At 44.0% G+C, this 17,025-nt stretch overlaps 1 protein-coding gene across 3 annotated transcripts in view; it reads right to left on the minus strand.

The window, feature by feature from the left end:
• Positions 1-17,025, minus strand: part of AMBRA1 (autophagy and beclin 1 regulator 1) — a 190,450-nt gene that overhangs the window by 108,014 nt on the left and 65,411 nt on the right. For 2 of the 3 annotated variants that reach the window (XM_067557650.1, XM_067557649.1), the window contains one exon: positions 72-152. In XM_067557650.1, coding sequence (XP_067413751.1) covers positions 72-152 — 81 coding nt within the window. Of the gene's footprint in view, positions 1-71; positions 156-17,025 lie in introns of all 3 variants that reach the window. The other variant, XM_067557648.1, reaches the window with a different exon arrangement.

Consider the following 17,025-nt stretch of genomic DNA (forward strand, 5'->3'; position numbering starts at 1 on the left):
GCAGGGAGATCTACGGTAAGTGGCAATGCCAAGCTTTTATCCCATTCTCCAGCTGGGTGTGCAGCTCTCACCTGGGAACGAAGCGCCCAAGCGACGGTGCAGACATACGGGCATTCCGGGGAGCTCGGTGTCTTGATCTGTCTCCATTGTCCCTTCAGTAAAACAAAAAACATTGTACAGTAAAATATCCAAATGGTAAGAAAAGGCCAAAAAAAAAGAAGCACCTGCAACCTTAATGTGCCACCTTGTGTAATGCCAGAGAGCTCCAGAGGTACCATCAACTCAAGCTATCTGCCTCTAACATTCTGCATTCCAAATGCACCTTTCACCAACAATCTCAAAGTGATTCATATTGGGCTTCTTATGTCTTAGTTCATCTCCAGAGGTGCTAGTACAGGACTGTTCTCTGCAGTTCACTGTTTTATAAAAGTCAATTTTAAATGATTCCATAGCCCACAGTAAGTTTTTCCAGAAAAGACAGATACTAGAAACAATCCCAGCTAGGAATTCACCCCTTATCAAAATAACTTACTACTACTTGCAGGGTGAAGGGAGGGCTTCAAGTCTTCCTTGATGAATGAGCAAACAATCCCCCTTTTCCTCACCACTCTATTAAGCCACACAGCTTAATGTATTGATTTAATATGACAAGGATGATAGTGAAGTGTCACAAAAGGACCTGGATTCCATCTCTGACACCAAAGTCCAGAGCCGATCCTAGGGTACAGCAAATCAGGGCGGCTGCCCCAGGCCCAGCGCTTTGGGGGGGGTCCTGCACTTCATGCCAGGACTGGACAGGAGGTGGGTGGCTGCAGCTTGCCTCCCGGCTGTGTGCCAGGAACGGGCAGGCAGCTGGCGCCAGGGTTCTAGCTTCACCCCAGGCGCTGAGCCCCCCCAGGGACGTCCCTACCAAAGTCTGCTTTGAAATGAGCTACTGGGATAATTCTATTCCCAATTCTGAGACTGACTTGTTGAACGACCTTGGGTAAGTCTGTTCTTTGCCCTGGGTCCCAGATCCCAATCAATAAATGGGGATAATACTTGGCTATCTCCCAGTGAGTTGTGAAGATAAGCTAATATTTGCAGAACACTTTGAAGTCAAGAAGTTTCAAGGGCTACACATCCTCATTACTATAGTCTTTGGAATACTAAGTCTCTTTCTGATGCAACAAACCTAGTAGCAGCAAATTCCTAACCCACTCCAGCAACTACACAGCTATACTATGCATGTAGTTTGTTTTTAACAGTAAGCATGGAAACATGGACTGAGAAGTAGGGTCCATTACATGGCTGTTTTCCACACATCTGAAGAACCAGGAACAGAAGACCAGAGGTTGCACTCCATAGCTCATTAGCATCTTAAACTTTACTTCATCAAAATCAAATCTAAAACAAAGCACAGAAAATTAAACCCATCCATTTCTCTCCCCATCTGCCTAAACAGGCTGCAGTTTTAGTATTTGGCCACATAGCTGGATCTCAGCCCATGGGCCTATGGGTTATAGGCCTGAAGTCTGCAAAGGAAAACAAGTTGCCGTTCTTGTTTCCCATTGAATAAGAGGCCTCTTGCCCATTAAGAAGCAGATCAACAGTAGAAAGAACACTGTGGAGTTTCTTCATCAAAGATGATGGATGTAAGCACTCAACTTCACTCTCTTGCCAAAGAGAAAAAAACCCAGCTATTCTCCCACCACCATCCGCACCACTCTCCAGTCTTGTCTCACTATGCAGGGAGTTGGAGAGGAAGCAGCTGTTGAGGAACGGAGTGATATGCACTAAGACCACTACGTAGAGCTAAAGCTAGTAAAAAGCTAAGACAAATAATCCACTTTTTAAAAAAGTCCTTTTTAACAGGCCTCAAACCAGGTTGGGTGCTTGGTGATGAGAGAAGAGAGACAAAACTGGTCCAGAGAGAACCCCTTAGATCAGCAACATGGAGGCATCCACTGGAGTTACAAGTTGCTTTTGGCAGAGGAGAATCCAGCAAGAGGGAAATCAGCAGGCTGCCCCTTGCAAAACTCTGCAACTAAAAGTATTTCTATAGCAAGTTTTAAAGGAACAAGAAATTAATTCAGGCTGGCAGAAACAAAGGGAGAAAAAAGGATGCAAATGCCCATAGCCACCTCTCCAAGCAAGTTCAGAAATCTAAAGAACCACAGTGACTAATAATTACTCATTCTGATTTTTAAAATGCACCTACTGAATGCTGTTGGCACCCATACAAATATCATAAAAGTTTCAATAATTCAGTGTCTTAAACACAAACTCTTCAAAATCCAACCAGATATCTCAGAGCTCTCCTACTATACCACATCAACCTATTCATTCTTCTCTCCTTCCTCCCTCCTTCCAGGAATAGCTTGAGAGAAGAGATATGCCTTGTAATATGGCCTGAAGGTAAACAGAGGCAAGTTCTAGTGAATTGGCAGGTGAAGCAAATCCTACGGTTTCAAACCACCTGCCCCATGTGTACCCTGACTCCAGATAACAGGATATGGGATAATAAAGAAGAAAAGCCAATTGTATCTCAAAGAATGCTGGAGATTCCCATTTATTGTAGTCCCTGATGAAAAAGAACAAGATGATTAAAGGATGAGATGGACAGCGTAGGTGGAGAGGAAGGAAGAGGCATAATACAAGCAGACACCATCTAGTTAGATCTACTAATTTACAGAGACTCTACCTAATCCCATGCTCATCATGACATATTGAGAGCTCTGTGTTACCCCAAACACCTTCATCTACTGCTGAAAAGCTGGAGCAGCTGATGTTACCCTGATGCTAGCTGGAGATTATTCCTGCACCTTCTACAAAGGAAATAAAAAACCCAAGCGATTGGTAAAGATGGGTGGTGCTTTCTGTGTTATTTCTGTACCATATAAACTCTGCTTACAGAGTGAGGAGAGCAGATGATAACATGACTGCAGTGCCAACACGAAGTAGTGCTTCAAGGAATGAAACAAGTTTCCAAAGTACTAGTGGGATTTTATACTCCATACCAGTAACTTGGGTTCTGTCTCAACTTCAAATTTTCTGTCTTCATGTCAGCTACTTATTAGACTCACCAGCTACCATGGCTGAACAGCAAGAAGATTTACAGTGTGCAGTTTCATAGCAAAACGCACAACTTGAACAAGTGGATCCCTTCTATAAAAAACAGCTATCCACCTAAAATCAACCCAGTATCTTCCCTGCAGAAGAGACAAAAGAAAGGAAACAGGAAGATGCTGCCTTCCTCAGTGTCAGGATCTGGTCTATAACAAGGCCAGAGTATCCTAAAGAATCCCTGATTATTGTTATCCATGTCAACAAACAATGCAAGAAGCAAAAGGAGATTTGTGCAGAGAGAAAAAAAGAAAATTCTAAGAATTAAAAAAAATCCACTGAGTGAGTTACACTGAAGAAGAATAAAAAATCATGAGCATGAAAGGCGGCAGGGGAACCTTGAAGCACCATAATTGGGGCATAGATTAATTCCTCTGAAAAGAAAAAATGCAAGAAAGCAATGGCCAAAATGGCTACATGAGGGATTGTCTCAAAAAGCTGAGGTTAAAAATAACTAATTTGTTCTGGTTATAAAATGTGGGGAATCAAACAGCAGTATAAAGAATCAGATAATTTATATGAAAACTAATACTGCCAAAGGGCATAAGAGCAAAAGAGAAGAAAATTTACAAATATAATCAAGGATGTGCAAGGGGAAATGAGGTCATATTAATAATGGAGAGAGATGAAATAGATTATTCTAAAAACTGACTAAGAAACCAAAAACTGTCTTTTTCTTTTTCTTTTTTTTTAAGTTAACAAGATAAATAGAGATGAATACAACGAGGGGGTAATGATAACCTTTTAAATAGTGACTGATATAGATAGGTAAAAGCAGATTTGAAAAAACGAACTGCAGATCCATACACCATGAAGTAAGGAAGAAAATTAGTTAATTTACCAAGCCAGGTCATTTTTTAAAAAGAATTAAGAACTGAGCAGTTACAGAGAGACTGAAGAAAAGCAAAATGTAGTAGAGATCTTCAGGAAAGGGAAGATGATATGATCCTGGTACTTACCATCCTGCATGTTTAATTGCACATCTTAACAAAATAATGAATCAGAAAAAAGTCCATTTAAGATCCCATTTAAGATGGGATTGACAAAAACACTCTGTGTTGGTCTAACTGCTTCCCTTGACTACAATGGGACTTGAGTTAGATCAATACCAAGCACTTCTGAAAATCCCATGTAAGTATATTAGAGGTATAAACGGTAAGCAGAACAGGTTTATAAATATCAAATCATGCCAGACAAACCTGATTGCTTTTTAAAGAATTACTAAATTAGCAGATCAAGACAATGTGGCAGAGGTACTAACTAAAACCTTTATTTAGAGCATTTTATACAGTGTTTCACAAAATCTAATTTAAAGTTAGAGCAAATCAGTTTATAAAGTAATTGTAGCCGGGAGGTGTGGCCTCCCTCAGAGACTGACGGCCAGGGAAAGTTAAACTCCCTCTGGGGGGCGGAGCCCGGGAGTACAGCACCACCTGACTGGAATCAGGTAGGCGGAGCAAGGATATAAAAGGCAAGCCTTCCTGCTCAGTAAGGGGAAGACAGCTGAGGGAGAAGGATATCTCTCCCTTGGGGCTGGGGCCCAGGCCTGCACTCGGAGAAGAGGCTGCCAGAGCTGCCCACTGTCTGGGGCCCTGAGGACCTGGAGGAGCTACCTGAGCCTGGCGAGCCGGAGGAGACCCCTGCGCCTTGTGACCCGGAGGAGCTACCCAAGCTGCCAACACTCTGTGAGCCAGAAGAGACCCCAGGACCCTGTGACCTAGAGGAGCTGCCCTCCACGGACGATTCCGAAGAGTTCCTGGACCAGCTGTTGAATAATGAGGCTGAGGGATTCTGGAACTTCCCTTTGGCAGAGTACCCTGAGGAGATGGGGTGCAATTCAAGGGTCAGGTACTCTAAGGAGAGGGTGGGAGAAAGTAGCCCGGAGCAGCTGACTATAGCAGCTCGCACCAAGTCAGCACGTTTCGGCTGGAGCCCTGCTGACCCAGTGATCCTTCCTACCTTGACCTAGGGGTGATCACCCGCTAAGGGCCAGAGCCTGTTCCCCACTGTCTGCCCCGCTGTGCCTAAAGGCCAGGGCTCTGAGAGTGCTTGCTCACCCCGCTGGGGGCCAAAGACTGTTTTCCTCACTGCCTGCCTGTCCTGCCTGAGCGCTGAACCTTGGACTATTTCCTCGCCCCTCTGAGGGCTAGAGACAGTTTCCTTTCTGCCTGCCCTGCCCTGCCTAAGGGCCGGGGCTCAGAACTGCTTACTCGCCCTACGAAGGGCTAGAGACTGTTTTAGTCTGCTTGGCCTGCCCTGCCTAAGGACCGACCTTACACTGTGTGCTCATCTTACAGAGGGCTAGAAACTGTAGCAGTTTGCCGGCCCGCCCTGCCTAAGGGTCGGGGCCTTGGACAGCATGTGCATCCTACTAAGGGCCAGAGACTACTTCCCTGCTTGCTTGGCCCACAAGGCCGGGCCTGGAATCTGGGCTCTCCCTATTATGGGCTGGAGACTGTCCCCTCTTTGTCAGGACTCCCCACAGGGCGCAGGAGCCAGGAGGTGTGCCCTCCCTCAGATTGACAGTGAGGAAGGGCCACCGGACCTGCCCTCAACAGGGGTCCTTTACAGTAATCATATTTAAATTTCAATAGGTAGGAAAGTAAAAGAGAAGTGATAAATAATTGGTGAAGAAGGCATCTAATGGGGATGTTGCAGAGGTTGGGTTTGGTTTTACCATGTTTGGTTACACTGTGGAGCATGTGAGAAATGTATGTATTTCTATGGCTATAGGTGCCTCAGTTTACCTATTTGGTATTATTCTGTATGACTGCATGGAGTAAAATCAAAGTCTTTTGGAGGGGGAACCAAATCAGTGATAGAGATAAGTCAAGATACCTCGCAAAAGAACCTTACAGAACCATGGCAGAACTATTAACTGGGAAATACCCACAGCAGGTTTATTTTTCCTAGGCCCAAGCCTAGGATCAACGGGACATTTTTTTGAATTGTTGAAGACTTTGAATTGTTGAACAATTTTTGAAGACTTCTGCCTAAAGAAAAAAGAGGGTGTGAGTGAGCAGCAGCAGCTGGAGGAGACTCTCTGGCAGTGAGACACAGAGTATGCTTCAAGGGCTGTCTGCCTGTCTCAATCCAGAACTGTGTCTAGGGTGCATACAACTTACCCAAAATTTTCAAGGAAAGAATGAAGTTTCAGTAAGATTCATAGATGTAAGACTGCTTTGTTGTTTTAACAAATTTCTCCACTACTGTGTTCCTGTTAACTAAGTAGTACTTAGTTCAGCCTTTTCAAATCAGTGACCCCATATACATTTCTGGCACAAATCTCCCAAGAGAGAAGACTCCTGCAAGCCATCAAACCAAACTGGCCCTGCTAAAGGAGTCATGGAAAGAGACAGAAATGCTGAAGCCTGGAGACCCAGTGAAAGAGTCAGGACTCCCCCTTGAGTGAAGGTTCAAGATCTATTACTAGGAAGGGTGTAGTCAAAAGAGACTACAGAGGGGTGCAAGGCATAGCACACCCTGTAATCCCTGACATACGCATACTGATGAGTAACGGGTGTGATTACAGAAGGCAAATTAACTGCCAATTTTGCCCTGAATAGGGAGGCGAAGAGAAATATGAACAGTAAATAAAAACGAAAAATGGAAACCAATAACACATCTGGGAAAAAATAATCCCAAACATTAAATGAAAGGGAGATAACTAGGAAGCAGAATGCAGAGACGTGACAAGGTATGAACATAGGCAGCAAATTGAAACAAAGTATGCAATTCAATAAGACAGCAAAAAAGCCACTTCCTGGAGCAGTGATAGGTAATCCCTCTCTGGGAGACCTTACCTGAGATTACTGCACTCTACTCCCAGCCCCTCAATTTCAGAGGCCACATGTCCCAGAGCTGAAAGGCAGCAATCACCCTTGACACAGTTTTGGGCACAGGGACACCCTTCCCGAAATACTGCACTTAATTCTGGATGTCTCATTACCAGGAAGATGTTTACAAACCAAAGAGAATTCAAAAAAACAGATTGTGATTTCTTTGGGGCAGGAAGGATGTGTGTACGCGTGTGTGCAGAGCACCTAGACATTACAAAACAGAAATAACTAATACCCATACTAGGTTAAAGGCTGTGTGGCAGGATGCCTGCCCTGCACTGGCCTGGCCTGGAAAGGGTTAAGAGGGCCTTTGGAGAGGCTGCATGAAAGGTAGCTAATTGGAAGGGGCTGTGGGGCAGGCAATCAGGGCCCAGGAGGCCAGTATAAAAGGGTGCTGTGCGCCATAGTGACTTCTAGGAGCTCAAAGAGGGAGAACTGTCAGCACCATGGACAGAGCAGTGGCTGGCTGCTGGGACTCAACAGGATCGAATGCCCTGAAGCAAGGGCAGAGAAAGCACTGGGGCTGGGAGGAAGTTGCCCAAGGAAATCTGCGGAGGAGTTGTGGTTAGACACCATGAAAGGCTGCTACATACAGAGTCCCTGGGCCACAACCCAGAGTAGTGGGTGAGCCCAGTTCTCTCCCCTGCCCCCACCCCCAATCGCCATAGGAGTGGTGGCATGACTGCAGTGGCCACAAGAAGAAGTGGTAAGGACGGACTTCAGAATCCCCCGGAAGGGGGGACATGGATTGTGAATCTGCCAGAGAGCCGAGTCACAAGAAGGAAGGTCCAATGAAGGAGACAGGATGGATGGCAAGACCCCACAGAGAGGGGCGTCTGCCTGGCTGAGAACTGATTCTCCAGATAGCCAGCAGGAGGTGCCAAGATGGTGAGTCAAACTATGTTAGGGCTTATCTACACTTACCTCAGAGATTTGGCGGCAGTCGACCAGAGTTACGCAAACTAGGCAAAAAACTTGCGTAACTCCTGTCGACTTCTCTGCTCCTCTTCTGCGCGCCATCTTCACTGCACTGCGCTGACGGGAACTGCATTCCCATCGACGCAGCGCTACGCCACTTGAGAAGGTAGTCTTAATACGTCGATTTCTGGATCAACTGAGCAGGTCTTCACGGACTGCTCAGTTGATCCAGATAAGTTGATCTGAAGGTGGCAAATGAAGACAGTCTTACAGGTTGAAAGGACTGATTTATAAGTAAAAAATCACAATTATACATGCATAATTTGATAAGAAATGAGTAAACAGGGATCAAACATCTACAAGTATTTGAAGGATGTAATAAGCATGAAGGAAGGAGAAATATTCAAGGTGAAACACAGGGATGTAAGTAGAAGGAAGGGAGAAAAATTAAGCAAAGTAAAAATTTAGGCGACACCAAAAAGCTCTCTTTACAGACAGAGATGTATTATGACTGTGAAATAATCTCCCAAAAGTAGCAGTGGAAGCCCAATAAAACTGGGTGATAAAGCAGTAGAGACAGAATGCAGGAAACAATCCTGTCCCAACTGAAGAGAGGGGAACTAGCAGAATAGGTCTTTTTCATCTCTAGTGTATGTAACAACTGAGATGGTAGTCAGGTAAAGTTAGTAAAAGTAGACTTCCCAGTATTTCACCTTTCTTCCGAGTGCTAAATATGATCATCAGCTAAATCTTCCTTAAACTAGCAGGATTATAGATAGCTGGGTTTATTAACAGCTCTCCTGACCGCCAAAAAGAACACAGCCTTGATTACCTCTCTGAGGGCTATTCAAGGAGAAATAAAATGACTTTTACAAAATTAAAAAAATGCACTTCAGAAGATCAAGTACTCTGACAAGCACCACATACAAGAGGATTCATCACCTGGTCAAAAGAGAAACACAGCAGCTGCTCCCTGTTAACTGCTGATCACTTAAAAAAAAGACCAATTTGAAAGCACACTGAAACAAACTCAAAGGCCTATCATATAGGTTTTGACTAGGAAACAAGATGTCTTCTCAAATCTCACCTGTCATACTGACACATGATTAGAAATCCACCATCACCTTTTGACTGGTGGCTGCAGTGGGTCATTAGCGCTTGAAAACTTCATGGGACAGACTGAAACTGGCTGTAAATAGAGAATTAATATAAAACCACCACAACCAGGCAGGTTCTGTCTGGAATATCACTCGGGCTCTTCCTGCACAAACAGGGCTCACCACTCTAAAATCATCCTCCTTCCAGTGATATGACAACTGCATTAGCCGAGGCAAAGTTCCCAACATTTATCAGTCCTTTTGACTTCCTTCCCATCCATCCACACCATGTCTATCCCTAAAAGCAAGAACACTCACGGCAATTGGTGCTACTCTGCAAGCAGTCCACAGCCATGCAACATATATTGGCTGCTCACTGTGGATTTTCAATATCCATACTGGACTTAGGGGGTCAAAATTAACAAAAAGCCACTTCTCTACATACTGAACCATTAACAGACTCCTGGATTCTCACCAAACAGGTGATGCAGGGGAAAGAGTTGAAAGTGCAGGTGCTACTTGGTTCGGACCATGACCTTGCGGAAGATCAAACAGCACTTAACACCAAAGCCCTGAATGGCCAATCAGATGCAAGCAATGATTCTCCCTTCCTCCTCCTCTCCCAAGTTGTTCCCTCACTCCTCATCAACCATGTTTGGTCATTTCTGCTCATCACAATTTCACCAGATACAAACTCAAAGCAAGTGGAAGGCAATGCCATTGTGTGTGGGAGTCACAGGAAGCAATGGTGGAACAAAGACAGATGGTTACTAGCTGGAGCTACTATTAGAAAAGGACGTTGTTTTAGAAGTGCCCATCTTGCTGGGAGTCATCGGAATTGCTCAGAAAGCTTGAGCCATCAGTGCTGCAGAGAGCATTACTGCAAGAAAGCTCATACTACTGCAGTCTCAGTGGGCACTGGTACGTAGACACTCATCCTAGCAACATCCTGCTATGGAGAAGCTTAACTTGTGGGAGTCAGCATTCATGGTAACAGGATATTATTCTGCAGAAGCCAGCAATGTCCTGCTAATAGTAGTCCCACTGCAAGGAAGAAGTCTTGAACTATCACTACATCTAGGCATTGTCATTGTGCATTAAGACTGAGAAGAGGGGTGCAAAAGAGTTAAAATAAATGCAAAAAATCAGGGAAGACAGATGTGGCCTATAATGAGAAGATCATAGGGCAAAATAAGACACTTCCCAAGTACTAGTAAGCAAAGTTAAAAGTGTAGACTCAGTATCATTTCCATTCATCCAGACCTTGTTGTGTTCTTTATCTGTAACTATTTTCAAGAAGATGAACATAATTAATATAAATTGTTGCATGTTTGGTAGTGATATCCCAGTGCTAAGTGTCCCTATTCAAAGATCTTTAGTAGAAAGAAACAGAATGCAAACAAATACCACCACCAAGTCCTAGGTGGTGATCCCTTTCTACTTAAAAAACTGCTTCTGAGAATGCCCCTCTTCATCAAACCCTGGGAAGGAAAGCAATGTGGGGTAGGAGTAAATTTAAATCATTACTCCAATATGCTGCCTCCTTAAATGCAGAGCAACAGAGAAAAATGGGAAGAAAATGAAACAATAAAATCAAGCACATGAAAATTTAGAGCTCCTGCTTTTAACAGCTCTATCTGGACTCCAGTGACAAGAAACCATCACTCAGAAGAATATTCAGTATAGTTATGCCAGTAAAAGGGATCATGGAAAATTTGCAATTGTCACATCTAAGTCTCCTGCAGAGAGACAGAGAGAGAAGCAGTTAGGAACCATTAGGAAAGGAATAGATAATAAGACAGAAGATATCATAATGCCACTATATAAATCCACGGTGAGCCCACACCTTGAATACTGCATGAATTACTGGTCACCTCATCTCAAAAAAAGATATTAGAATCGGAAACGGTAGAGAGAAGGGCTTCAAAAATGATTAAGGGTATGGAACAGCTTCTATATGAGGAGAGATTAAAAGGACTTGGACTTTGCAGATTGGAAAAGAGACTACTAAAAGGATATATGATATAGGTCTATAAAATCGTGACGGGTGTGAAGAAAGTGAATAAAGAAGTGTTATTTACTCCTTCACATAACACAAGAACCAGAGGTCACGCAATGAAATTAACCGGTACCAAGTTTAAAACAAACAAAAAGGAAGTACTTCACACAGTGCACAGTCAGCCTGTGGAACTTGCTGCCAGAGGATGTTGTGAAGGTCAAAACTATAATGGAGTTCAAAAAATAATTAGATAAGTTAAAAAGGCTAGGACCAGAGTGGCTATTAGCCAAGATGGTCAGGGATACAAGCCCATGCTCTGAGTGTCCCTAGCCTCTGATTGCCAGAAGTTGGGACTGAACAACAGGGGATGGATCACTCGATGACTGCCTGTTCTGTTCATTCCCTCTGAAGCACCTGGCATTGACTAACCTGGTTTTTAGACCCTCCAGTAAGGGAGTTCCACAGCCTTCCTTAGTAACCTGTTCCAGTGCTTAACTATCTTTATAGTTAGAAAGTCTTTTCCTAATATCTAACCTAAATCTCCCTTGCTGCTATTTAAGCCCATTACTTTTTGTCCTACCTTCAGTGTGCATGGAGAACAATCAATCACTGTCTTTTTTATGCCCTTAACATACTTCAAGTCCTATCAGCCCCCCCTAGCACTCCTTAGTCTTCTTTTATCAAGACTGAGCATGCCCAGTTTGTAACCTTTCCTTATAGGTCAGATTCTCTAAACCTATTATCATTTTCATTGCTCTCCTCTGGACTTTCTCTCCTTTTTGCCTTTATCTTCCTTAAAGTGCAGCACCCAGAATTGGACACAGTGAAGTTCTGGAACAGCCTTCCAAGGGGAGCAGTGGGGGCAAGAAACCTAACTGGCTTCAAGACTGAGCTTGATAAATTTATGGAGGGGGATGGTATGATGGGACAGCCTAATATGGCAATTGACTGATCTTAGATTACTAGCGGTAAATATGCTCAATGGCCTGTGAAGGGATATTAGATGGGGTGGGTTCTGAGTTACTACAGATAATTCTTTCTGGGTGTCTGGTTGGTGAGTCTTGCCCACATGCTCAGGCTTTAGCTCATCGCCATATTTGGGATCAGGAGGAAATTTTCCCCCAGGGCAGATTGGCATGGGCCCTTTGAGTTTTTCACCTTACTCTGTAGCATGGGGCACAGGTCACTTGCTGGTGGATTCGCTGTACCTTGAAATCTTTAAATCATTATTTGAGGACTTCAATAACTCAGTCTTAGGTTAGGGGTCTATTACAGGAGTAGGTGGGTGAGGTTCTGTGGCCTGCATTGTGCAGGAGGTCAGACTAGATGATCGTAATGGTCCCATCTGACCTTATAGTCTGAGTCTACATCACTGAGGTCTCACTAATGCCGAAGTTGCTCACCACGCTAGTAATAACTAGAAAGAAAGGATCAGAACCATTTTAGTGCTTTTTGTTAAATTGTTCTACTTCTCAGGCAGGAATGTAACATTTCATCGCCAACAGCATTAAATGCTGAAGATAGGCTGAGAAGTAGGAGCATGAACGTCCTCCCCATCCACAGTACAGGAGTCATCCATGATCAAGAAACATCAGCATCATCCCCTTTTCACCTTCTCTGACACAAATATCTACATCACCTCCTTCCACACTCACCTTTAGCTAGCCTGCCCCCTTCACCTCGCTTGTCACATTCAAATACCTCCTCCTAAAAACTCATTTCTGCCATTTCACCTATGACAAGCAAGGGAAAGGATAGGTAACAAAGGAACTAAGCCATCCAGATGTTCACATCTTACTGACTAACAATGCAACGTTGCTGTTGCTCTTGTTCTTCCTCTCCTATAATCCCCTTTATCTGCACGCCTCTCGCTGAATCACAATACAATTAGACCGTGCATGCCCTGGGGCAGGTACCAATTAGAGCCAGTTGAAACTTTGTTTCAAGCAAGTTTTCCTTTCTGTTTGGAATAAAAACTTTGAAGTTTCAAAATTTGGGGGAAGGGCAAGGAAATTGAACCAGCCATGGCTCCTAAACTCCCAACTCTGCAACAGGGACCCTAAAAGCTCTAAGGTCCTTGACTCTGAGGCAGTCAGCATGATGGGGGCTGCCCCTGAGCCACAGACCCAGAAGCCCAGAAACCCACACCAGGTGAGTTAGTGGAAAACCAGGCAGGTTTCTATGTTTTGATAGAAGTTAGTTGAAACCTGAGTATGTCCATGAAACTTCAGTTTAGAAAACAAACAGCATTTTCTGATGAAAAAAGTTTTGGTAGAAAATTTCAGCCCAGTTCTAGTACCAATATTAATCAACGTAAGATATAAAAGAGTTTTGATGAGTCAAAAGATGGTTGAACTCTTAGTGGAAGGAATTGACCTGGCATGACTGACACTCCAGAAAGAGGGGATCTCTTGCACTTCTTGGCTGAAGGTTTACCCAGCCAGACATCTTTCCCCTTTGTATATGTGTAAATAAGTAGACCAAGCCAACTTCACAAGCTTTACTTTCAGGCTGTCAAGGTAAAATATCCATGACAAGGATATGACAATATTCCATAACATGGAAAAATAAGGGCTCCCAAACCAAACACCTTTTCCTGAGGACAAGAGAGTAATGGTCTGCTGTGCTGTTCACTGAAGAAACTACCTCATACCTCTGTCAGTGCATATAAATTCATATTCTCAAGGACACTGGAAATCTTAGAATCACAGGACATCACCATGTAGCACAGGAGAGAAGGGAACTGAATGTAAGCCAGTTCTCTGCCTTGTAAAATGAAGGTCAGAGGGTGCAACACACAGATCCTAAAGCCTTCTGTTTCTTTATGAAAAGATGACAGTTGTTGGAAGAACTTTGAGATGACTCCTTTGGAGCGTAGTGTGAGAGGCAGTGAGGCTGTCAAGAATAGTGAAGAAAAGGTCGGTAGGAAGTTGGAGGTCTTTGTTGAATGGAAGAGACATGGCTTATCCTACCATACCTATAGTGTTTACTTTAAACCCCCTGCAAGATAATTTGCTAAGAAAACCATAGGTCTGGGAACAGAATATTCCACAGCTGGCCTCATTATAGAAGAGAACCAAGTAATCCTTGGTGCTCTGAAGCAAGTGAACATTCTGAAGACGGCTCAACCACCATCCTGCAAGTCAATAAGTGCAAGTCAATAGGTGGCTGTCATGAACCCATAGTCTTACCAACTGGGGCTGCCAAAGACTCACTCCTACAGTGCTCATACTCTGATCATAGATCTCTATCTAGGCATTTCTAGTGCACTTGCATTGAACTGAAAAGCCTAAATACCAAGATGGGACCTCAGGTCAAAGAACCCACTCCCTCCCCTTGTGCACAGGCAATACTGCCAAGGACTGCTCATGTGTGTCACAGTTACAGACCAGAAGCGATCTTTCCCAGTACTGATGGGAATTGTTCAGCCTTACAGTCCAACTTACAGGACGTGGGAGAGAATAAATAGAGCTAACAGTGAGGAGTGCTGGTACAACAGTAACCTCTTCCAATGGGACGAATGGTACCAGAGTCAGAGTAGAGAATGGGAGAGACAGCACGCATATAAAGGGGAGAAGGTACAAACACTAAACAAGTATAATTCCTGAGCTCTTCCCAATCTATATTCTACCAGGCAGCCTATTTTTGAAGGCAGGCAGAGGGAGTCACAGCCACAATCACACCTTTAGCCTTGGCTTGAAACCCTTTATGAAACTGTGGTGAAGCATTTCCGTGAAGGTTTTCAGACAGCAGAGCAACATACTGTCCTAAATATTTGCCTCTCTCTTTGACAAACACAGTAAATCTGCATTCTCTCCCATGCTTGCTGCAGACAGAGACAGGAAGATAGATGGCAGAAATTCAGGACATGAAATATTTCTGCATATGAATATGGCAAGCTATCTGCATGACATACAAAGATTTTAACCTGCTGGTGCCCAAGAAACCCCAAGAGCATTGACTACTGTAAGGATGACTCCAGTGTCAGAACTGCTCCAGGTCAAAGGAAAACGCTAAAAGAGACCGGCTGGTAGTGCAAGTCAATTTAAGGGATTTTTTAAGCCTGCAGGATTTATTGAAATCAACAAGGCCATCTTCCAATCATTAAACGTACCAAAGCATGCTCCTCATTCCAAGTGTGCTGCAGGAGTGCAAACAAGGCTGGGGCATTAGGAAGCCCAAGATGGATGAGGGCTTGTGTACAGGGAAAACGTTTACCAGCTATACCGATATAATTATATCAGTGTAGTTAGACAATTATACCAATATAAGGTCCCACATGGACACTCTTATTCCAGAAAGAGTGTGTGTCTGCATGGGGAGATAAACTATATCTGTTTAAATTCACATCTTCCTTTATACTGGCATAACCTTCCTGTGCAGACAAGCCCTGAGCTTACAGTTGTCAGTTGTACTTAATATGGAAAAGGATCTTGAAGTTGAGAGGTTAAACATATATTAGTGGGTGGGTATGAGTGAGTGGGAAATGAAAAGAATCAGTCTTAGCAGAAAATCCCAACAGGCTGTACAGGACAGACGGGAGTTTGGGGCAGGGAGCAGAGGGTGAGCAGTGGTGGCAATGCTACAGGCCACAACAGTGTAAACTTAGCAGTGCTGGGGAAAAAGTTTCTTGTGTCCATGGGCCAGCAAATCTGAAATAACACAATAATACACCCTAAAAACTTAAAACCCTGCAAAAAAAAGTGAAGGGTCAGAGCTAGGCCTGGGCCTCCAAGGCCTTGTGCAAATATGGAAAGGGTGAGGGATGAAGCAACTGTCATTGTCTGTCCAGAGGCCACGTACAGTAGAGCACATGGATACTAACCATCACATATGCCTCCTTCCTCAGGATCCCTAAACAAAGACTAAAGAAGAGAGAGAATTTCACAATCTGTCTCACCCAGAATAGAAAGACAAGAAACTAAGGCAGTTTTCTGGCACTTCAGGAAACTGCGAATGCTCTCTAGGATTCCAGAAGCAAAAGTAAGCCACTGGGAGCTGAAAAGCATGGTGGTGAGGGAAAGGCAGGAAAGCGATGAAAGTACTGACCCATCCCCAACTTTCCCACCCATCACACAGAGCTGGAAAGACATGGAAGCTAGATCAGCTCAATAGGCGCAGAAAAGGGAAAGACGAATCAGCTTAGGAAAAGGAAAGAAAAGAAGGGATGGTTGGAAAGGTGGAAGGAATGAAGAAGCAAGAGAGAAGAATGAACTTTAAAGAAAAAGGCTTCACTGTGAGATGTCAGTGGACAAAACTCAAAGATGAGTCACAAGGCAAGTTCCAGCACAAAGGCCCTCACGTAGCTCTTTGTTATCGGCCAGAGGAGATAATGAAACACAGGAAGGAGAGGGAATGTCCTTAAGATGCAGAGGGGCAGCATTCACTATAGAACATTCATTCCCAAAAAGCTTGGTTAGCACAGAGGGAAGAAAGACTCCTTTCCCCTCAGTAGGAAATGAAAGGCAGCCTCAATGTGGCTGACTGAATTGCTTTCCTGACTGGGCCCTGGCGCTGCGTTAATATTATCTGCAAGGGAACACATTTCTCTACAGGTATCTGGCTTTGCTGCGTGAATGAAGAATATACCATCCATTTTTACCATTTTTAAGCAGAACCACCTTCCTCAGAAGATGAATGGGAAGCAATAACGGAAATACTAAGGGCTGTGTTTGCTGGGCTCTCCCCTGACACAATGGGCCCAGGAGGCTGCCACACTGATACTCTTCCAGCCTGCAGAGCTACTTAGGGAAAGCTATTAAGCGTCTGACACTTCTGCATATCTCCCCTCATTTACATCTTACACAAACAAGGCCACAATGAAAAGGAAAGATGCAGGCACTTCCCCCTGCCCTTTCGAGTATTTAATTGCTGGAGCATGAAATGACAGCTGCACAGAATAGCATTTCAGAATAATTCTGCCACCCCTTTAATCCTCACCAGGAAAGGGATTTATCTGCTGCTACTTTGGGAGGTGCTAGGTTCAATACTGTCCTTGAAGCTAATGACATGGGGGCTAGTATGCTGCTACCACAGCAGGTGGCACTGTAGGAAGTGAGGGTAGGAC

The sequence above is a fragment of the Emydura macquarii genome, unplaced genomic scaffold (genome assembly GCF_026122565.2).
Source record: "Emydura macquarii macquarii isolate MOO-44397 ecotype Brisbane River unplaced genomic scaffold, CSIRO-AGI_Emac_v2 contig_1876, whole genome shotgun sequence".
Taxonomy (NCBI): Eukaryota; Metazoa; Chordata; order Testudines; family Chelidae; genus Emydura; species Emydura macquarii.